At 37.5% G+C, this 24,679-nt stretch overlaps 1 protein-coding gene across 1 annotated transcript in view; it reads left to right on the forward strand.

Moving 5' to 3' along the window:
- Positions 1–24,679, forward strand: part of csmd3b (CUB and Sushi multiple domains 3b) — a 538,328-nt gene that overhangs the window by 181,701 nt on the left and 331,948 nt on the right. Inside the window, exon 4 of the mRNA XM_063013213.1 lies at positions 2,562–2,756. Within this exon, the coding sequence (XP_062869283.1) occupies positions 2,562–2,756 (195 nt within the window). The remainder of the gene's footprint in view (positions 1–2,561; positions 2,757–24,679) is intronic.

Consider the following 24,679-nt stretch of genomic DNA (forward strand, 5'->3'; position numbering starts at 1 on the left):
TTGAAGTTTAGTTGCTGTGATAGAGGATATCTAATTAGTAACAATTAAGATTCAAACAAAGTAAAATAAACCTAATACAGGTCCTTCTAAAAAAATTAGCATATTGTGATAAAGTATATTATTTTCCATAATGTAATGATAAAAATTAAACTTTCATATATTTTAGATTCATTGCACACCAACTGAAATATTTCAGGTCTTTTATTGTTTTAATACTGATGATTTTGGCATACAGCTCATGAAAACCCAAAATTCCTATCTCAAAAAATTAGCATATTTCATCCGACCAATAAAAGAAAAGTGTTTTTAATACAAAAAAAGTCAACCTTCAAATAATTATGTTCAGTTATGCACTCAATACTTGGTCGGGAATCCTTTTGCAGAAATGACTGCTTCAATGCGGCGTGGCATGGAGGCAATCAGCCTGTGGCACTGCTGAGGTGTTATGGAGGCCCAGGATGCTTCGATAGCGGCCTTAAGCTCATCCAGAGTGTTGGGTCTTGTGTCTCTCAACTTTCTCTTCACAATATCCCACAGATTCTCTATGGGGTTCAGGTCAGGAGAGTTGGCAGGCCAATTGAGCACAGTAATACCATGGTCAGTAAACCATTCACCAGTGGTTTTGGCACTGTGAGCAGGTGCCAGGTCGTGCTGAAAAATGAAATCTTCATCTCCATAAAGCTTTTCAGCAGATGGAAGCATGAAGTGCTCCAAAATCTGCATTGACCTTGCCCTTGATAAAACACAGTGGACCAACACCAGCAGCTGACATGGCACCCCAGACCATCACTGACTGTGGGTACTTGACACTGGACTTCAGGCATTTTGGCATTTCCTTCTCCCCAGTCTTCCTCCAGACTCTGGCACCTTGATTTCCGAAAACAGTACTTTGGACCACTGAGCAACAGTCCAGTGCTGCTTCTCTGTAGCCCAGGTCAGGCGCTTCTGCCGCTGTTTCTGGTTCAAAAGTGGCTTGACCTGGGGAATGCGGCACCTGTAGCCCATTTCCTGCACACGCCTGTGCACGGTGGCTCTGGATGTTTCTACTCCAGACTCAGTCCACTGCTTCCGCAGGTCCCCCAAGGTCTGGAATCGGCCCTTCTCCACAATCTTCCTCAGGGTCCGGTCACCTCTTCTCGTTGTGCAGCGTTTTCTGCCACACTTTTTCCTTCCCACAGACTTTCCACTGAGGTGCCTTGATACAGCACTCTGGGAACAGCCTATTCGTTCAGAAATTTCTTTCTGTGTCTTACCCTCTTGCTTGAGGGTGTCAATGATGGCCTTCTGGACAGCAGTCAGGTCGGCAGTCTTACCCATGATTGCAGTTTTGAGTAATGAACCAGGCTGGGAGTTTTTAAAAGCCTCAGGAATCTTTTGCAGGTGTTTAGAGTTAATTCGTTGATTCAGATGATTAGGTTAATAGCTCGTTTAGAGAACCTTTTCATGATATGCTAATTTTTTGAGATTTTCATGAGCTGTATGCCAAAATCATCAGTATTAAAACAATAAAAGACCTGAAATATTTCAGTTGGTGTGCAATGAATCTAAAATATATGAAAGTTTAATTTTTATCATTACATTATGGAAAATAATGAACTTTATCACAATATGCTAATTTTTTGAGAAGGACCTGTATGTTTCTACTAAAAAAAACTACCTGCTTATTTTTCTATTTTTCATAAATCATTAACCCACTGGCAACTTCAAAATGAAGAATAGTTTCTATGTAACATCACATCTGTAATACTATAGGTTAAATATAGGCATCTACGGTAGTTTTAACCATGTTTTAACCATCGGTATAGGTATAACTGCAGCATTTTTGAGTCACAAATAGTTTAATATCATATTGTGCAGTAAAAGGTACCAACAACATTTAGCTGTTAGTTTTCCTATTTGATATTAACAAATAAAAATTGTTTAGATATTGTTTAGTGTGTCAAAATGCATTATAAAGTCATTTATTTTCATTTCATTGTAAAACAAAACTGCTTTTGTACGTTATTTTCAAAATCTATAATAATCTATAAAAAATCTATATTTTTTTGCAATTTCAGTATTACTGAACGTCTGTTCATTTTTGAATTGCTCCCACCTTATTTATAATATGATTAGATTTGTTCATAAATCTTTAACTGAAAAAGATGAAGAACTTTTATTTTGTTTTATTCTTTCTTTTAGTTTGAACTGTATCTATTTTTATGTATAATCTTCTAACATTATTCATAGGATGACAGATTTTTGATGAGAGAATAAGCAGAAGAAATTAGTGGACAGTCATCTATGGATCAGTAGACACTAATTCTGCACCTCTTAATGGATGTCATGTCCTTTTTAAAGCTACTTTGAGACCTAAAACTTAGTGTCATTTGTGGCCTAGACAAATCAACAAAGAAATATTTTGTGTTCTTAATGTGACCAGCATCAGTGTTGCAAAAATAAATAAATGAATAAATAACATTTTCATTCCTAATGTTAAACTATGTATTCAATACATGTGGCTAGCAAAAGTAAATTTATTTATTAATATATATATATATATTTTGTTTTACTTTTTCTAGAGTTACAGAGCAGCTCGTGTGGTAATCCAGGTGTCCCACCCAAAGGCATCCTGTATGGTACCCGCTTTAACGTTGGTGACAAAATCCGCTACAGCTGTGTAAGTGGGTATGTGTTGGATGGCCATTCCCAACTGAACTGTGTGACTAACGCAGGCAACGCAGCAGTATGGGACTTTCCCATGCCCCTCTGCAGAGGTAAGCACCAAATAATCAATTGTTTCTGAAACTGTTGCATGTTGAAATGTAATATATATGGTAGACTGCATATGTGTGTGTTGTCTGTTAGTATAGTATATAATTTTGGTCAGTGGCGTACAGTTCCTTGTGGTTCTAGAATATTTATGGGGATCAGTCTGTCACTGCTACATGCAGCTGGTTCCTCCAGCATACCACTAATTAAAAAATGTTTTGAGCTCTAATTATAATATGCCATTTCTTTGTTTAGATACATTACCCAAAGACTAAGACAACCATGGCTGTACGCCCCTGCCTTTTGGTATATGCACTATATGGCCAAAGTATTTGGACACCTGATCATGAGTTTGTTGAACATCCCTTTTCAAAAACAAATGGTATTAAAATAGTGACCACTGTGTGATATTTTTAGCTATAACAACAGCCTCTCTTCTGAGAAGACTTTGAAGCATGTCTGTGGGAATTTGTGCTCTTTTAGTCAAAAGAGCAGTTGTATGTTAGGGTACTGATGTTTGCCAAGAAACCCTCAATTGATGTTTATTGCAAAGCTGTTCAGTGAGGCTAAGGTCAGGGCTCTGTGCAGACCACTGGAGTTTCTTTTAACCAAGCTTTTCATGTCTTAAATTGTTGCTACAACCTTAAAGCATATAACTTCCTTTAAATAATTGATTTATTACACCTGCTAGCAGTTGTTGTGGCAGAAATAAAAAATTAAAAGGGATGTCCCAATATTTTTGCCTATATAGTGAATGTGTATGTGGTTTCTTGCATGAGTGATATAATTTTCCACATGTCTTATTTAATGTAGTTATTTGGTACGTTGCCTTGTATAGGGTGTATTTAAATGCCTGCACTCCAGGTGTGGACTGGGTTCAAGAATTATTGCATACACTTTATTTTACAGCAGGCATATTACACTGTATGGGCTAGTTTTATTCCAATGCACAAATACATGATACAGTCATTGATGGCCAAATATGTGAAAACACTAACTATCCACAGATGTGTGTGTTGGTGCGTGTTACTGTAGATATGAATTTTATATACTTCTTATATATTTTTTGAAGTATGTTGCCAAACTCTTACCCCAAGTAACATTTTGACTACACATATGTAAGAAATCCCATTACAATTAATAAACCGAACAGAACTGAGGCACAGCGGTATAATGAATCAGTTGTGGTGTGTGACTGGTCCCTACATGATACTGCTCTCTGTGAGACCCTGTCTCTCACAGGGGAAAAGAAGCAGGTGGTGTCTGCATGACAGTCTGTGGCTCTGCTTGGTTAGGGTGGAGGTGTGCGGTGGTGGAGGAAGCTAAAATTAAATTAAAGGGGCGGTGGATCAAACATAATATAAAAAGAACATTATGAACAGAATTAAAAATGTATAGTTGTTAATTTAATTGCAGCTGTTTGCACAGGGCGTCACGGTGGCTAAGTGGGTAGCACTGTCGCCTCATACCTCACAGGCGGTCTAGGTCCTTTCTGTGTGGAGTGTGCATGTTCTCCCCGTGTCTGCGTGGGTTTCCTCCAGGTGCTCTGGTTCTTTCCACAGTCCAAAGACATGCAAGTGAGGTGAATTGGAGATAGGATTTTAACGTCATGTTTTACATACTTTGATTACAATCATGACACAACAGGTAGTTACTCTTTACACAAGATTTATCAGTTCATAAGTTTAATGTCAAACACAGCCATGGACAATTTTGTATCTCCAATTCACCTCACTTGCATGTATTTGGACTGTGGGAGGAAACCGGAGAGCCTGGAGGAAACCCACACAGACACAGGGAGAATCTGTATATTCAAGTTAATTTAAGTTTAAATTATGCCATGAATAACATCTTAGTCTACAACTTAGGGCTATATTATAATTTAATGTGTGTCTAGGGTTCCATTTCTAAAGTATCATATTATTTGCATTATATTTAAGCCTTTTATACAACCACAGTATTTCAGTAAAACCACTTCACGGAATTATATTTGTAGCATAAATAAATTGTTTTACTGACCCTGAAAACACATTCTGTTCTGCCATTCTTTCTACACAAAAAGCTAATACATGGTTAGTAGTCTTGCAATATTCCCTCCTCAGCTCAGTTCCCTATAGGATAAACCTTAGAGTCTATTTAGGTTTATTCACTTACTCTCAAAGCAGTTATAATGATCAATTAATCCAAAATTGTGTTATGTTTCATATTGAAATACAGCTGGTGTCTATCTACATCTTGTTCATTTTGGCTAGACATGACTAAAGTAAAAGAAAAAGGGCTATAACTGGTTCTGAAACTTAGTTCTACCCCCTTAATAGAGTCAGAACTGTTTTTTATGCTTAGGTAAGTGTACTGTATATTGGGAATGGTTTTGGTACATATAGTTCTACTTACTTTCTCAACATTTCCAATCAAATGAAGCTTTTTGCAAGTATAGTATAGCCAGTGGTGTATAGTAACGAAGTATTAATACTGTACTTCGTTACAGTACTTAAGTAGTTTTTTGAAGTATTTGTACTTTACTGGAGTATAAAAATTTTCGGCAACTTTCACTTTTACTCCACTACATTTTCTAAAGAAATTGTGTACTTTTACTCCGTTACATTCTCTGTATGTAAATTCGTTACTCGTTACTACAGAATGAAGGTAAATGATGTGAGATGTGTGACGGACTGCACGCTGGTTTGGTGAATCTGCGCTTGTAAGTTAGACGGTGGTTAAACACATTAATGCGCATGTGCAAACGTTCTCTAAAAGCTATCGGAGTTTTCTAAAAGTGCGTCGTTCACCCAAAGAAACGCAAATATGGAGATTTCAGAAGCTCCAACACACTGATGTAAGTTAACAATGATTAACAAAGTAAAGCTGCAGCATCAGCGGGTTTTTTAATATTATTAGCATTAACATTGTTCAGATATCTACCTACCATTTTTACCCATTACATTCCAACCACAAATAAAACGTTTCACTAAATTAGTTTGGAATTCATTGACTGCAAAACTCATGAAGACACGTCCATTATTTTTAAAAACTCACCTGCGGACAAATATTTCCTCAGATAACTTCTGTATTAGACTGGCAGAGGAGAGATTCATGGTGCTGAGGAACATGCAGCACGTCTTTAACCCTTTAATGCTCTCAACAAGAACTCAACTTATCCAACTTATTATTAATGATTTTTCAGCTGTTGGCTTCAAGTTAGAAATGGTGTTTTCTTAAAGTAAGAATACCAATATTTTTTTAGTTTAACACATGCCATTCAGGGAGTAGATACGGCCCCAAAGAATATTATTTAAATACAGCTTATTTTAATCAAATATTTTGATTTAAATTAATAGTTGAACAGATCATTAAAGGGATAAAAGTGCGACACGTTTTGTTAAACTCTCTTGAGTTTTGTTTTAAATTAATTATGTCAAAATTATTTTTTTATTATTGAAATATACTACCCAAATAAAAAAAATAGGACAGTAAAGAAAATGCAAATAAAATAGATGCAGTGTTTCTTACATTTACATCGACTCACATTCTAAAAACGTTGGAACAGGAACATTTAGGGCTAGTAATAAGTAAAAAAAACAAAACTAAATAATGTCATGATTTCAAACAGGTGATGTCAACAGTTGATTATGATCATGAATTAGCACAAATCATGTTCAGATGAAAGGAAGAAAACAGGTTAATTGTTAAGGTGGTTTACAGGCTTAAAAGAACAATCTTTATATTTAAAATGACCACTTCAGTTTATACTAACAGCATTTACTTTTACTTCTACTTTTAATACTTAAGTACATTTAATATCAAATTACTTTTGATACTTAAGTACATTAAACATCAGATACTTTTAGACTTTTACTTAAGTAATATTCTAAAAGGTGACTTTTACTTCTATGAAAGTAAATTGTACTTTTACTTAAGTATGGCCCTCCGGTACTTTATACACCACTGAGTATAGCCATGTATATGTATAACAGACCCTGAGAGCTATATGGAAATACAAAAAGTAATTGACATGTCGGGACTCGGTGGTGCATTGGTTTATGACACTAGCCCACCACCGCTGAGATCAGAGATCACATCTACACAGACACGATGTTGTAGAATAAAGTATTAAATGGAGTTCAGGTTCAGATTTAAGGACTCTGTAATAATGCCCATAGTTTTATAATGGGATGTCCAAACAGCTCACACCTTGTCCACACCTTTAGGCTATATTTAATATATAGTATTAGGTCCTGCAGCTTCATGAGTTGCTCAAATATTAAAAGTTTACTAGGGACTGCTTTTAGTGCACTTGGTGATCAATGTGACAGCAGTGCTGCACAGGTAGCTTAGTCAATGTGACATTTTTGGAGATGTCTGTCTGACCTGAATTATCATGTCTCATTATTATGAGGCATTACCATCATTATCTGTCACGTACCCCAGGGTGCACTTCACCTTAGATTTTTGTATTCATTTATTATTCTGATACTTAAATCTCTGGTTTTATTTCAGTTAAAAAAATTTTAATTATGTATTTTTATTTATCTTTTACTGCCAAGTCTGAATAGAGAAACTGAACAGAAATAAACAGGTTTTTTTGTGATTCCTAATGTTAATTTACTTTTGTGTGGACATTCTATGGACAAGTTGTTTTAAGTGGGTATTTTTATTAATCTTATGAGTCTGGTCTGAAGAGCTATTAACCTAAATATATTTTGTGCTAGTGAATTTGTACAGTCTGTAATAGAGGCAAATAGCAGCAGGCCAGTAAACTCAAAGGAATCTGATGGTCAAAAAATGTTGTAATCTTAAACAGAAGTTTACCTATTTTGGTGACTGGGTCCTGAAATTTGATATAAATAATGTACCAACCATAAATGAACATCAATAAGCGTATGTTTATCATTTGCTGCCCAGTTTGTCTTTTCATTTGCAAGCAGTCTAGTTGAAAGCCCACTGGTATATTTGTGCTAGTGCTTTTCACAAATATCCCTTGTTTCTTTTCTATATTTTTCTATATACACCGATAACCTAAAAGATCAGGACCACCTACCTAATATGTTTTCAAAAACGCTCTGACCTGTTGAGGCATAGACGAGCAGGGCACAACTTCTGTAGCTTGCAGGGTAGATCTTTTTGCAGTGCATGCTGGTGCCAACTCCTCCAGGGTAAATTATGTACACGTGCCCAGCAGTTCACTTGACCTTAGAGAAAAGAAGATTCATCGGACATGTTAAGTTTTTTCAATCGTTTTATTTTTGTGGTTCATTTGTAACAAGTGTACCATGAAGGTAATTTGGTCAGGTTTCAGGTTATAATAAATGTTGATAGGCTAGTATGTGAGTAGAGAATTTCTGAGACTGTAATTAGGCTGGTATTTCAGTTGCATCAGTTTTATTGCATGTGTAAAGGGTAGGGTAAGTGCAGTGCCAGATTGCTATAGCAGTTTTGTCACTGCATCAAATTTTATGCAAATTTGTTTTGATGACTGGTACTGCCATTGTTTGGAGCCAAAGCTGTTTTATAGCCATCTGGAAGAGCAGTGGTGTTTTGGGAAAATAGAATTTGTGTTGCATGAAAAAAGGGAACAACCCAAACAAACATGAAGCTATTAAAACCATTTTGATATTCTTCAGTAGTTGTAGGCTGTGCATAAACGTGTAGCTTAAATCCAGTAGAATTGTTTGTATCAATTTCTAATAAACAGAGTAATTGTTTGGAAATCAGTAGGTTGTTCAGCCATTAACAGTACAAAGTGGTCCAGCAGGTAGATTGGGCACCACTAGGTGTATTTCTAGCTAGCTAGCACTTGGTGTTTTATGTGGCACCAGTTCCGCTTTGACTCTGTTCAGAATTAAGTGCTTTTAAAAAATAACTTAATGACTTAAGTGATGTACAATATGTTTTTTTTTTAAATATAATTACATAAAATCTATGGAGCTCTTGGATGCAGTTGTACAACACCAATGAAGCACAGTGAACTTCCCTCCCTCAGGCAAAGGGCCAGCACCACCTACATTTGAAGTCAAGAGATTTTAACAGTGGTGGGCTAGTGCATTAGACTGCTGCATCAACATATTGCCTTTAAAACCTCTATTAAGGCCATGAGACAGAAATCTTAGTTTTTAAAAAAAATGACTAGAACCAGGTTTTACATTGGTGGGATTATCAAAGGGAAAAAAGCCAGTATTCAGTATAAATATGACATTTTTGCTACATTTGACTTAAATGAACAGCCAAATCTGATTTGGTAAATAACTTTACTCTTCAGTTTTGATATAGCCTTTTGATTTTGTGCTGAGAGTTGAAAAGAAAAGTTTAAATATGTACACACCAACTAGGCATAACATTATGACCACTGACAGATTAAGTGAATAACACTGGTCATCTCTTCATCACGGCACCTGTTAGTGGGTGGGATATATTAGGCAGCAAGTGAACATTTTATCCTCAAAGTTGATGTTAGAAGCAGGAAAAATGGGCAAGCGTAAGGATTTGGCCAAATTGTGATGGCTAGACGACTGGGTCAGAGCATCTCCAAAACTGCAGCTCTTGTGGGGTGTTCCTGGTCTGCAGTGGCCAGCATCTATCAAAAGTGGTTCAAGGAAGGAACAGTGGTAAACCGGCGACAGGGTCATGGGCGGTCATGGCTCATGGAGAGCGAAGGCTGGCCTGTGTAGGCCGATTCAACCGACGAGCTACTGTAGCTCAAATTGCTGAAGAAGTTAATGCTGGTTCTTATAGAAAGGTGTCAGAATACACAGTGGGAGGCCCCACCTCTCAACTTACAGGAGTTAAAGGATCTGCTGCTAACATATTGGTGCCAGATACCAGAGCACACCTTCAGGGGTCTAGTGAAGTGGCATTGAAGTGCGTCTGTTTTGGCATTAAAAGGGCGACCAAGACAATATTAGGAAGGTAGTCATAATGTTATGTCTGATCGGTGTATATACTAACTATAAACCATAGTTTTTATTATAGATGAGAAAAAAATATTGCTTTTTTTCTGTGGATGAAAATCTTATTTTTACACAGATTTAATAATTCTTTTTTTTGGTGTAGATTTATTAAATATTTTAGTTTGGTATAAAGAAACTGGCCAAGTGGGGGAAATTCAAAGTGAAGTGCATGCTATTCTGCTTATTTAAAAGAATCCACAGAAGCTAGGCTAGAAGTGTTGAGTGTAAAAATAAACAGTTTGTTTTTCTTGTTAAATTGTAGACACAGAGTTTCAATTTCATCATGGCTAAATGTTAACTAGAGTGACATGGGTGCTGCTGTTGCTGCTGTAGTTTTGTATTATTCATACATTTGTAAATGTCAGCATATACTAATATATAAATATACATCTGGCTTACACAGTCTGTTTGCTCTGAGGTTATTCATCAAACACCACCACTAAACACGACATTCTACAAATACAAATACAGCTACTGTGCTGAGGCTATATGTGGAATTAGTTACCTGCTTTATTTAAGATTATTTAATATGAGCAACATAAACATATTGCATAACCTTTCTCTTTTAATAAATGCTATTACAACAGTTTATTTATGTATTTGTATTATTTTACATTGATGAAATTATTTGTGTTTGAACCCTTTGACGTAAGAAAAAATTGGCTGGGACAAAAACAGTTTTTCATGGCACTGGATGCTCTTTAGGTACAGCTTTGTTATTTTGCTGTATGTTTGGTTCTGTTATACAGTCCTAGTAAAATGCTGAGAGTAGCAGTTGGTTTGGAATTGTAACTAATGGTCTTTTGTGGTCGATTCTACAGTATTTATGAGTTTCAATCCGCCTTCAATCAGACACAGGTTCTCTATGTTGACAACTTCATATTTGTAGCAAAGAAATAAAATGTTCAACTAGAGAATAACAGAATTATCATGACTCAGCACTTTCAAAGTTTTCAGGCAGACTCCTGGACCAGAAGGGAATATGCTTTCACATCTACAAACCAAGTGCTATTCTTCTATAAAAGTAGTTTACTCTCAAGAGCTGTTGCTCATATTTCTCTGTACCAAATCTTTTTTTTATGAAAGGGCCTGTGAATAAAAACACCTTATTTATTTTCTGCTTACATAACATAATGCAGATGACTGGACATTTTGTCACATAAAAATGTGTAGGAAGTGGCATGCAGTTGTTGGGTGGGTAGTGTTAAAGAAAGATCAATAATGCACTCATTCTCAGCACAGACTGGTCTTAGATTATTGGTTCACACTGTATTGTTATCCATTAGCTTTACTTACAAAACCTTTTTACTACGTTTTTACAAATCAGGCTTCCATAATTCTAGATATAAGCTGTGTGCAGTTGGTTTGCATATGCCATGATAATAAATGCCAACATTCCGGCACGGTGGCTAAGTGGTGGGGGGCAGGTGGGGCAGTCCGGGTCCTTTTCTGTGTGGAGTTTGCATGTTCTCCCAGTGTCTGCTTGGGTTTACTCCGGGTGCTCCGGTTTCCTCCCACAGTCCAAAAACATGTAAGTGAGGTGAATAGAAGATACAAAATTGTCCTTGACTGTGTTTGATATAACCTTGTGAACATGAATGTAACCAAAGTGTAAAACATGACATTAAAATCTTAATAAACAAACGGCAAGATTCAAAAACACTTTGGTGTTACTAGATACCCCTTTGGGAACTCTTCCCCACTCTCAAAAGACTGCAGAAGGTAGACTAATATATTTGTCCCTGGAGGTGTGGGTGAGGTTCTGCAGTGGATTACTATCTTGCCTAAATTGTAATCTTTGCTTCAGATGTCTCTGGTTAACACAATGCCCACTGTAACCCGGACCATGATAAAACAGTTGGTGGAAAGATATTGGGGCTTGAAATTTTGCCGATCAGTTAGATCAGTTTTGTTGACTAAGATCACAGAGTCCCCAAAACTAAAGCTGGTTTTATGTATATTGCAAAGGTACATCATGGGGCCAAAAGTATATGGGCACCTAGCCATGAACCTGTCAGACATTTAATTTCAAAGCCATAGAGTTGATCATTTTTGCAGCTATTAATTACGCCTCCAGTTTTTCTTCCTCCAGTCAGAGTGAAAATTATGTAAATAATTTATTATGCCTTTACAAATCCCAATTTTAATCCATACCAATTACATATAGTAGATTATGCACCAAGGTCTTGTGGCTTCCATCACTAGAATGCCAGTGGAAATGTAATTTATGCAGCTGTAGCCTAGTGGTTATGGTACTGGACTAGTAATTGAAAGGTAATTCAAGCCCCACCACTGCCAGGTTGCCACTGTTGGGCCCTTAACCTTTAATTGCTTAGACAATATATACTCAACAATATATACACAGTACTGTAAGTCGCTTTGAATAACAGCGTCTGCCAAATGCCAAAAATGTAAATGTAATTAGGAATGGCATTCCATCACATTTCTACGGTCTCAGAGACTTACTCAATCTGTGCCAAAATGTGTTGACACTGCTTAATCAGTTGTTCCCTTTGTCACTTATTTGTTTGTGCATTTTTTTTTTGGTAACTGCAGTACCACTGCAGACTTGATTTAACCACATCAGTGTTAATAAGTCACAGTAATGCATCAGTGTTTTCCCCCTTACCCCAGTACGCTTGGTTTAACACATCGGCTATTGTTAAAGCTCTTTATTCGCTCTGCCATGTGTTTTACAACATAGAAACAGTCAAGCATTTAACCCCCAAATTGCAGGTGTTAAAGAGTCTTAAACTTGGTTCTAGTTTTAAATAGCACTGGACACACATTTATAGTTAGTATAATGTATAATATAAAGAAACTAAATGTTAAACATTAGTAGCATCATGTGATGTCTCATGTATGCTTAGAACATTTGTAAATTATATAGAGTTTAGGTAAAAGCCCCCATTTTCTCCTTAATGTAATATAAGCTTGTATTACACACATGCCAGCCAAGGAGAGTGGAGACCATCATGTGCCCCTTCTAACGTGCACAGTTGCCGGCAGCATCTTTTCACATTTCAGTGTTGGAATGTTACAGAGAGACATACAGTGTATGGAGACACAAGCTTTGAGATTTGTGAATACCCACCATTGGTGTAGGTGCCTCAGCCAGACAGCAGAGGTGGCGATTAACAGCGGCAATGAATCCCAGTTGACCTTCCGCCATTAAGCTCTTTCAGTTGTGCCTGTTTGGATGCCCAGCCAGGTAGATAGCACCACATTGGATTCAAACTTGAGAGCTTGACATCTCAGAGGTGATGGACTAGTGCCACTTGAGTGTTCCAACATAAACCTGTGATGAGTGTACAATGAATTGTCATGCTGTTTATTTTTTATGCTTGGCAGAAAAAAAAAAATGTATTCATACCTTTTACTATCAACTTCATCCTGGTCTGGGTTGCAGAGAGTATGAGGTCATGGTGTCAAATCAAACACTAAATGTTAAAGGAAATCAACCTGATTAGGGCAAAAAAAAAAAAAGATTACAGGACAACACACCTGAATATAATTAAATATTTGCTTACATCAATTTAAAGTAGTCAATCCATGTTCTGCATGTTTTTGGGAGGTGGGAGGAAACTGGAGGACCTGGAGAAAAGTACATGCAAAACTTGAACCCATATTTTTATGACACATGTTGCTCTGAGGTACCTCCTTAAGTTAAATAATATTTGTAATGCAATGTGCCACCATTTTAGGTTTAGCTCTTTTTTTTTTTTTTTGCATTGGACCCAATTTGATATACTCCTGTTCACTCTGGTGTGCATTCTGGTGACTGATGGCTTACAACACTCTTGTTTGCTGTGGACACGTCTGAAGCTGCTGACTAAATCATTACACTGGCCAGTGGTAGTATTCTACAGAGAGTTTCATCACATACAGAGGACCATGATTATTTCACTGTTTATAGTGCACTACATGGTGCACTATTTATGTACCTCGCCCAGACAGTGGGAATTGCAACAGAATTGACCTGTTGTGTTGGTTTAATGCCTGGCCAGGCAGGTGGCACTGTCGAGACTCAAAGCTGAGAGTTGAGACTATTAGGTAGTGGGTCCTGTAAATAAATGAAATAAATAAATGTAGTTATGGATTGATGAATGGATGGATGGATGGATGAATGTGAAAGAAAAGCACTTTTCTTATATCGTACCATATCTGGCATATCACAACAACCACCCAGCAAAACCCTGTAGCCCCTTAAAGTAGTATTTCTGATTGGGCAATTAACTTAGGACAGGTAATATTCTCCAATACTCTCCTGCCATCTGCAAACACAGGTTGAAGCAGTAAAATGACATTCTCTGGTGTTAGGAATCACACTTTACTATCTAACAATCTGTCCAAAAACAGTGCTTTAACCAGCTTTAACCAACTCTTGACATTATATATGGCATTTGTAGGCTTGTTAACAGTTGTTTGGCTTTAAAACCCCAGTTTGTGAATGTTAGTTTTTGACTTAAAGTTGCTACATGCTTCAGCACTCAGTGGTCCTGTTCAGTGTGCTTTTGTGCCCTACGGCTTTGAGGCTGAGCTGTTGTTGCATCACAACATTTACACTTTACAATGACATTTACAGAACTTCTAGAGCAGCTATAGTTAAGCAAAAATAAAACTGACTTGTAAATTGCAAGACTATAACATGACAGTGTCATTTTAAAAGTCACTGAGCTTTTCTGTGTGATGATTTTATGGCCGTTGTTTGTCTATAGAGATTACTTAGCGTAGCCTCCCCATTAAACATATTAAACAATGTATATATGGATCTTACAGTGTGCAAAAGGGAAGTCATTCCACGACAAACTAGCATAGCATAGTGGATTCAGAAAATATTATGACCCCTTGAATTTAGGACACCTTGATTTGATTGCCATTCGTACCCATCAATCTATACATAAGCACCCATTGTTAACAAAGTAGGTGGAGCAGCGGTAAAATACGTGATCACACCAGAGCTAGGATTTCAAATACATCGTACAAATCTCAGCTCTGCCATCCGGCTGGGCGGCCACATGAACAACGTTTGGCAGTTGTTCCTCCAGGGAGGGAGTCGGATAGGGACCTCATAACTAAAGCAATTACGGCCTCTGCTGGCTGATTGATAGCGTCTGCACAGAGTAGAGGAAAAATGCGATCAGGGTGTGGCTCTTCGTGCACAAGGCTGATCCGCATATGAACTCGCCTCGTGCAGGTTAAAAGATGCAGTTGGTACTGCACACGTGTCAGAGGGGGCGTGTGGCAGTTTGCTTTCCTCAATCAGGGTGGGGGTCAGCACCAGTAGAGAGGAAGCATAACGCAATGGGGTAAAAATTGAACGTGCTAAAAAAATATAATAATTGGAAGAAAAAGGGGAGGAAATGCGGATGTACTACTCCCAGCCTCAGTACTTGGTGAAGCATTATTTTCCTTTGATAACCTCTAATATGCAATTTCAGTAAGTGCTAATAAGCTTCTGACACTGCTCGAGTATCCCTTTGTTTATACTACTCTTGAAAAAGCTACTAGGTTTTTGAGGTTTGATGGCTTCTGTGTTGTAACCACTTTCTTTAAATCCCACCAAAGATTTTCTATGGAATTTAAATCTGGAGACTGAGTATGTCACTCCAGGATCTTCCAGGACTGATTCCTTTACCAAGCATTGGTTAGTTTGGAAGTGCGTTTGGGATCAATGTCTTGCTGGAATGTCCAATTACCACCAAGGTTCAATTTCATGACAGAAGATATAACATTCTTCCTCAAAATACCCTAGTAATTCTGTAAATCAATAATGTCAAACACACGGTCAAGAGTGGTAGTTCTGGCAGCAGAAAAACATGCTCGTATCATCACTGACCCACCTGGGTGCAATTCTTCTGGATATAAGCCTTATGCCTAATATAAGCCTATGTATACATTTATATTCTTTGCTCATTTGTTGCATAATTCAACAGACAATTTAAACAAAATCCAGCTTTTAGGATTTTTAGATTTTTAATTTAATTGTATTAGTTTATGTATTTTAGTTTTACATATGGATTAGGTTTCTCTCTCTCTCTCTCTCTCTCTCTCTCTCTCTCACACACACACACACACACACACACACACACACACACACACACACACACACACAAACCACGGTGATCCAAGCCATGAAAGTATTGTATAATTGATGAACTTGATGTGACTTTTTATCGCCCAATAACTAATAAGTTGTTACATGGATTTTAACTACATCTATCTGTCTGTCTGTCTGTATTCATCCATCCATCCATCCATCCGTATCTATCTATCTGTCTGTCTGTCTGTGTCTGTCTATCTGTCTGTCTGTCCGTCCGTCCGTCCATCTATCTATAGCTGTCTGTTTGTCTGTCTGTCTTATCTATCTATATCTATCTATCTTGGATGGTCAGTTAATCAACAACAGGGCATAACAATCCAACAGAGCAAATGTTTTGAATAATTCATTAGTGTTATACAGACAAACAAACATCTGCCTTCTAAATGCTGACCAGAATAAAGTCTTATTGAATAAATGACTCATATTTCCTATTTTATTGATTAATTATTAATAAAGTATTTTTTTTTTTAAAGAAAATACTTTTAACATGACCTTGGTGACTTGACCTGATTTACAGAAGGCAGTGTGAGCAATCTAGCAGATTTATTTGATATCTCAGGAAGTATTAACAAATGCTCTCCTACAAATCTTGGTGATTTAGAATATAAATGTCAGGAAAATTTAAGGGGGGATTAGAAGTGAGATGATGTAAAGGACAAATATTTGAGGAAACCCAAAATTTTAAAGATGTGTATCTGATAACTGATATAGCTTTTTTACTTTTGATAAAGAAAAAGGTCAGTAAACTTAACTTACTAAATACTGTATTGGTATAAATTGCATTTATTTTGATCATATTATGTAACGAGTATGCCAGTTTTTACTGTAATTCACTATTAAAATTAGGGTTGGGCGGTATGACGATATTACCGTATACCGCGGTATTTAAAAATGGTGACGGTATTTTTTTAATGTGAAGCGCCAAATTTCTGCTTCAGGTTTACCTTGAAAACTGAGACTTTAGGACATGCGCGCATCCACAGTGAGGAAGGGGTGGGAGGGGTAGGCGGTTGGAGCTCGCTGATTGGCTGTGGGGTGCTCACTGGTGTAAGCTGATAACACAGAGAGATGAGTGAAGAGCCACACTGGCTAGCGTTAGCTGTGAGCTAACAAGCAGAAACTGAAAAACGGCTCGTCTTTTAATTTTTCAAAATCAACATTTTTTATCAGTTCAACCGGAAATGAACACAAGCGTGCATGCGCGGACATGTACTTATTTACTAAATATATCTTCAGTGTAAATCGAGCACAAGTGTTGAGAAAAAGGAGCAAACAGTAATAATAACGTTATGCCCAATCCGCTGTTCTGACTCTTGTCTGCCATAGATTTTCCTGCCTATGTAAGAACTATTTTTTCCTAAATAAAAGCGCTATATTAAGAAAAAAGAATGTCTCACCTGTCGTGTAATTTGAATTATAAAATATATTGTCTGGCCCTTTAAGAATGTTAAGTGCACTATAGGGCATAGGGAGCGAGTGTGTAGGGAATAGATCGGATTTGTACCGTTTCTGTGCTCGAGTTTTGCACTGAGCTTGTGTGACATGTAAAGTAGCGTTCTCGTTAACCACTCAAATGTTTGGACTTTGAATTATTTTAACATTATTTTACATCACCGTCATTGCAACATGAACATTTACATTCATATGTTTTGTTACGGTATAGAACTTAATTCTGGATTACAGGCATAACTAATCGTACACGTTCATACACTTTTAAGAAATATCTGTAACTATAAACTAAGCAGTTAACTTTTGAAATATATTGAAGTGTGTAGCCTGCTATTATTCTGTTTTGTGTGGGCAGAGAGAGATTACAATGCCAAAATGTTATGTGTTAATGTTTGTGTTAAAGTGTAATTGATACACATGCATTTATACTTATGCGTATTTATTATAGATCAGACAAGATAAGCAATGTTTGCCGTTCAGATTGTTAAATCTTTTTATAATAAAACATTGAAATATTGTAATTACACTCAAGTGTGTACACTGTAAAGTTTGTCCGCGACCTAACCATACTGTGGTATTTCCTGAAGACGGTATGACTGTATGAAAATCGGCAATATCGCCCAACCCTAATTAAAATAATAGTAAAAACAATGTATTTTTAAAGAGACTGCTCACCCCACAGAAACAGTCCTTGTGACTGTAACTGAAAAGCCTCATGATGTAGGAGTGGTCAAACTATGATTACTTTTAATCCTTCTTAAGTAATCTGCAACCGTTGCCACATCAAATCACAGCATTTTCCAGTCTGCTCTTACAGGCATCAGGATAACTTGTTCAGCATAGCGTTGGATGGCATCCTACTTAGAAGGGCAGTCTTACCACGTTTTCACAGAGGGGATCTACATTCTTTTTATCCTCCAGGGGGCTTCTCTCATCATTTCAGTGCTGATGATACTCTGCTCATCCTGTCATTCCCTCCATCAGACACTCAAGTCACAGCTCGCATCTCAGCATGTCTGGCAGTTTCTCATTATGGATGTCAGCACATCATCTGAAAATTAACCCCAGTAAGAGTGATGAGTAAGAGTCATCACTTAAAGACAAAAGACAACCAAAAACCTATGCCATATATACACTGCTCAAAAAATAAAAAATAAATAAATAAGAAAACACTTATCACACATTGGCTCTCAATAAACAATAGAGTTAAGTTAAAAATCTTAAAAATCTTAATGTGGGACTCAGTAGTATGTACAGCCCTAATATGCCAGTATGCAATGACTGGGGATGCTCCTGATGAGACGGTGAATCGAGTCCTGAAGGAACTCCCCCCAGACCTGCATCAGGGCCTCAGTAAGAAGAGGTTTAAAGAGGTTCTCAACTGGTCTCAGGTCTGGGGAACGAGAGCCAGTCAATAGCATCAAAGTCTTTGTCGTCCAGGACCTGTCTACACATTTAGGCCACATGAGACTGAGCATTGACCTAGGGCCCCTAGGGCCACTGCAACAGTGTAAGGTCTGACAATGGCTCTGAGGATTTCATTCCAGTACTTTACAGCAGTCTGGGTACTATTTTCTATCACACAGAGGTTTTGTGACCCTCCAAGGATATGCCTTCCCAGACCATTACTGACCTACTGCCAAACCAGTCATGCTGGATTTTGTTGCAGGCAGCATAACATTCACCATGGCATCCTCAGGCTCTTTCACGTCTGTCACTTACTCATTTTAGAAGAAAACCGGGCGTCAGTTGCAGACCTACCAATTCTGGTGTTCTCTGGTGATTGGCAGTCAAAATGCATGGTGCTGGGCTGTGAGCACAGGTCCTACTAGATGATGTCGGGCACTCATGACAGCCTCATGGAGTCAGTTTGGTCAGAAACATGCACACCAGTAGCCTGCAGGAGGTTATTTAGTAGGGCTCTGGCAGTGGTACTCCTGTTCCTACTCTCACAAAGGAGCAGATACCGGTCCTGCTGCTGGGTTGACGCCCTTCTACGGCTCTGTCCAGCTCTCCTCGTGTAATGGCCTGTGTCCTGGTATCTCCATGCTATTGAGACTGTACTGTACTCAGCAAACCTTCATGTGATGGCACATATGGATGTGCTATTCTGGAGGAGCTGCACTGCCTGTGCATCCTGAATGGGCTGCACTTACTGCCTCATGCTACCAGTAGTGACAAGGTCACTAGCAAAATGTGAAGCTAGAGAAGAATCAATCGGGAAGGATAAGGAGAGTAAGTGTGTGTTGCCACCACCTGCAAAACCATTCCTTTTTTAGGTAATGTCTTGCTGTTGGCTCTCTAGTGCACCTGTTATTACTTTTATTTGCACCAAAGCATGTAAAATTGATTCACAATTGTTTGTGCTTCTGGGTAGATTGACATCCCTGAGGTTTAATTGACTTGGTGTTATACTGTGATGATTAAGTGTTTTCATAATGTTTTTGAGCCATGTATTGTCATATGTCTTCTTAACAAGATTTCAGGGTGTCTGCTTGCACATGTGTAAGAAAATGCTTTCTGAGAAAAGCACTTCTATTAGCACTTTCCTAAAAAAGTTGAGGCATATTGTAAAGAAGAATTTGTGATTTGGTAATTTCCTTGAGTCTTTATTTAACTGACAAAAGTTGAAAGATGTTCACATTGATCAACTTCATTGTATTTTGTGAATAGAACCCCATTAAGAATTTGATGCTGGCAACACACTAAATAAATTGGGACAGGGCAAAATTAGTAAAAGGTTTGTAGAATATTGAAGTTGCGGCATCCCACAATAATCAGGTGAATTACCAGATGAGAGAAATTGAGATGATGAGGAAATTGTGATTGATCCTTTGGTAGATCCTCCTTTTATACCCAATCACCCAAATTTCCTCATCCTCATTTACTTATTTTGCCCTGTCCCAATTTGTTTAGTGTGTTGCCAGCATCAAATTCTCAGACTCATCTTTTGGTAGATCCTCTTTTTTACCCAGTCTTTATAAGCAATGGGTCATGGCTCACCAATGTGTTTCAAACAGAAAATAATTGTTTGTCAGTTTTAAAAGAATATTTATCAACAAAGAATTGCAAATAATTTAGTCTTCCACCATCTGCTGTTTATGATATTGTGAAAAGATTCAGGGAATTTGGAGAGATTTCAATCTGTTAAATATGTGACACCTTACCTTAATGTCATGCTACTGTGTTAAATATAGCCATGTGGGCTCAGGAGTAGTTCAGAAAACCATTGTCGGCATGGCACTGCATCAAGAAATGAAGAAACGTAGCCTAAAACTGTTACACAAGAAGAAAGCCAGACATCAGTTCTGTGTTATGTGGTCAGATGATATATATATATATATATATATATATATATATATATACACAGGGGTTAGACAAAATAACTGAAACACCTGTCATTTTAGTGTGGGAGGTTTCATGGCTAAATTGGACCAGTTTGGTGGCCAATCTTCATTAATTGCACATTGCACCAGTAAGAGCAGAGTGTGAAGGTTCAATTAGCAGGGTAAGAGCACAGTTTTGCTCAAAATATTGCAATGCACACAACATTATGGGTGACATACCAGAGTTCAAAAGAGGACAAATTGTTGGTGCACGTCTTACTGGCGCATCTGTGACCAAGACAGCAAGTCTTTGTGATGTATCAAGAGCCACGGTATCCAGGGTAATGTCAGCATACCACCAAGAAGGACAAAGCACATCCAACAGGATCAACTGTGGATGCAAGAGGAAGCTGTCTGAAAGGGATGTTCGGGTGCTAACCCGGATTGTATCCAAAAAACATAAAACCACGGCTGCCCAAATCACGGCAAAATTAAATGTGCACCTCAACTCTCCTGTTTCCACCAGAACTGTCCGTCGGGAGCTCCACAGGGTCAATATACACGGCCGGGCTGCTATAGCCAAACCTTTGGTCACTCGTGCCAATGCCAAACGTCGGTTTCAATGGTGCAAGGAGCGCAAATCTTGGGCTGTGGACAATGTGAAACATGTATTGTTCTCTGATGAGTCCACCTTTACTGTTTTCCCCACATCCGGGAGAGTTACGGTGTGGAGAAGCCCCAAAGAAGCGTACCACCCAGACTGTTGCATGCCCAGAGTGAAGCATGGGGGTGGATCAGTGATGGTTTGGGCTGCCATATCATGGCATTCCCTTGGCCCAATACTTGTGCTAGATGGGCGCGTCACTGCCAAGGACTACCGAACCATTCTGGAGGACCATGTGCATCCAATGGCGGTGCCGTGTATCAGGATGACAATGCATCAATACACACAGCAAGACTGGTGAAAGATTGGTTTGATAAACATGAAAGTGAAGTTGAACATCTCCCAAGGCCTGCACAGTCACCAGATCTAAATATTATTGAGCCACTTTGGGGTGTTTTGGAGAAGCGAGTCAGGAAACGTTTTCCTCCACCAGCATCACGTAGTGACCTGGCCACTATCCTGCAAGAAGAATGGCTTAAAATCCCTCTGACCACTGTGCAGGACTTGTATATGTCATTTCCAAGACGAATTGACGCTGTATTGGCCGCAAAAGGAGGCCCTACACCATACTAATAAATTATTGTGGTCTAAAACCAGGTGTTTCAGTTATTATATATATTTATTTATTTTTATTATTATTATTTTTTTAAATCTGTCATTCTGTCATGGTATGGGGGTGCTTCAGTATCTATGAGTACACATGCTGCCCTCAAGGCAACATATTTTCCTGTGAAGTCCATGATTATTTCAGCATGACTGTGCCAGGGCTTGTAGACACAGAATGCATGTGCTTGACTGGCCTGTCTGTAGTCCAGATCTGTTTCATATTAAAATGTGTTTCTTTGGCATTTTTTTGTAGAAAGTGTTTACAGAATATGAATATCAACCATAATCAGTCTTTTACGTGATAATCTGGTGCTGTTTTATTCCTTATGGCTAAACAGAAGAGAAAAAAATGTAATACTACGAAACTATATATAGACAGTGAGGTACATACGTTTTGTGCTTGCCCATGGTCATTTATTTTTCTCTATTCTTTTTATATTTTATATAAAATATAAAAAATATAAAATGTATATGGGGATGTCATGAGTGAGGTATTTCACTGACTTTCAGGATGATTTGACACAAGTTATAATAAAGGCTATATGTGGGGCAGGCACTGAATTAAAAAAGAACATTTTACTATTAATACCCGACGAACAGACTTAAAGACTTTCTGCTGAAAAAAACATTAAAGTCTCATCCATGCTTCTATTTCATTACTCTTTCAGCCTTTGTTCGAGGACTCAACATGCCATCCATTCTAAACATTCACATTCAATATTTATTAGACTCATCAGTTTTAATTGTCATTTGTCATTCACTGAAAGCTCATGTCCCAGAATCTCATTCATCAAGTGAGCCAATTTAGCCTACCATTTGTCTCTTTTATCCTGCCTCATTTATAGTGTGCAAATCAAGCCATGCTCATATCATATCAGTCCACCATGAGAATGGTGTGAAACCATATCTTCCTCTGCCATGCATTGATGACACTAGATTTAACATCTGCTGTCTGTGCATAGGCAGAATGGTTTAATGAAGTCTTTTGGCACTGGGCATGTTCAGTGTGAATCATATTAATAATGTGCACAGTGGATAACAATCTTAATGTTGCACTATAAATCTGTTAATGTGCTTTGTGGATAACCCATAAGCAATAGTGAAGTTTGACTGAATGGAATAATCAAAAAGTTCTTATGTTTTTAATTTGCTTTTGTACTGTTAATGCACTACAATGCTCTCGATTTGAATTATAGCCATAAACATATTCAAACATAATCTGCTTTAGCTCAGTTAACGCATAAAAAATGTCTATAACCATTACAAGTATGGAAAAAATAGTGAAGCTAACCTGTTTGTTTTCATCCACATGATGTTTTACCAACACAACTACAAAATAAACAAGTTGCATTCTCTGTACAGATCAGTAGGTTCATTTTCAATTGGAATTTAAATGTAATTTTTACCAACAGGATTAATTTAACAATTACCTTTTTGGTAAAGCAGCTAATCATTAACACCCCTAATTTAGAGCAGATTAGATTCCACAAAGGACATCAAGGAATCATTTAATATTCATTGATTACAACACAACACCTCATTATTAGCTCCTCATTTGACTAGTGTTGAGGTTTTATGTGTTATTTGGCTGAACAAGCTAAAACAGTATTTGTGACAGCGCAGGACCTGGCCAGGCGTTTTCTATATTTACTTTATTGATATGAGAGTCGGATAAGTTGTGCTTTAAGAGGAAAAAGAAATAAGAAAAAAGGCAGTTATTAATTATGTTAATTATTTATTTTGTAAATGATTATTTTGAATGAATTAAATGTTCATTTCCAAGTAGTAGTCTTGGGGATGCAAGTGCACCCATAGCACCCCCTATAACCTCATCCATTAGAAGTAGTTATACTGCTTAAAAATAATTAACTATAAAAAAGAGCCAAAACTATTTTAATGTGTGCATCAAAAATAGGAACTGCTCTTAAACCATAACTAAAATAATTACATAAATAAATACAATTGCATGAAGTTTGTATTACAGTTCTGAAAGATGAATGAAACAACTCTAGATGCCATAGGCATCTACATACTAATGCTTTTAATCCTTTTGCTTTTCCCATAGATTCCAAAGTGTTCAAGAAAAGGTTCTTTACACTTTTTTATGTATATTCTTTAAGCAGACCAACCATTTATCCTCTTTAGCTGTTGACACTTATAAGAAATAAGAAAAGTTTGGAGGAATAAATCTCATTCAGTTAATTTGTTTACTCTATGATGCTAAACACTAAAGTTAAAAGAAATTGATCATTTTAGTGTATTTTACCATTTAACTTTGTTATTCTAGGGTTATTTATTTAAAAAATCCTCAGGCAGTCCTTTAATAATGCTGAACATCTTTTTAAAACTTAATTAAAACAAAAAAAACAAAAAAAAAATTTATTTGAAGGTTCATCTGTTTGTAAATCAAAAACTAAAAGTACCCATAAAATGCAAAGTTCATTAATTAGCGTGTATGGCTAACTGTCTGCTAAAGATAGTCTGACAGTATGCCAGGTAGCCATGGCATTACACATTCTTAAGCTTTAGTCTTGTTCTAAGCCTTTTTCCGTTTCCTTTTTTCTATTCTTTGACACACTTCTTGGTGCAATCCATCAAAAGTTTTCCTTTTTTTGCTCTGACAGTCTGTTTGAACACCTATCACGAGAAAGCACTTCTGACTGAGCCGAGTGGTAGGAATGAGAAAGAAAGGAAGCAGAGGATGGAAAGGCATAATGAAAGTGGGTTCTGGGAAGACATGCTTCCTGATACGAAACCTGTGATGGCTCTGCCGACAGCACAGGAACTAATAATGCTGGCGCATGAGCAAAACCCTGCTGTGCGGGGCACAAGTGGA

Source organism: Trichomycterus rosablanca, chromosome 2, assembly GCF_030014385.1.
Source record: "Trichomycterus rosablanca isolate fTriRos1 chromosome 2, fTriRos1.hap1, whole genome shotgun sequence".
NCBI lineage: Eukaryota > Metazoa > Chordata > Actinopteri > Siluriformes > Trichomycteridae > Trichomycterus > Trichomycterus rosablanca.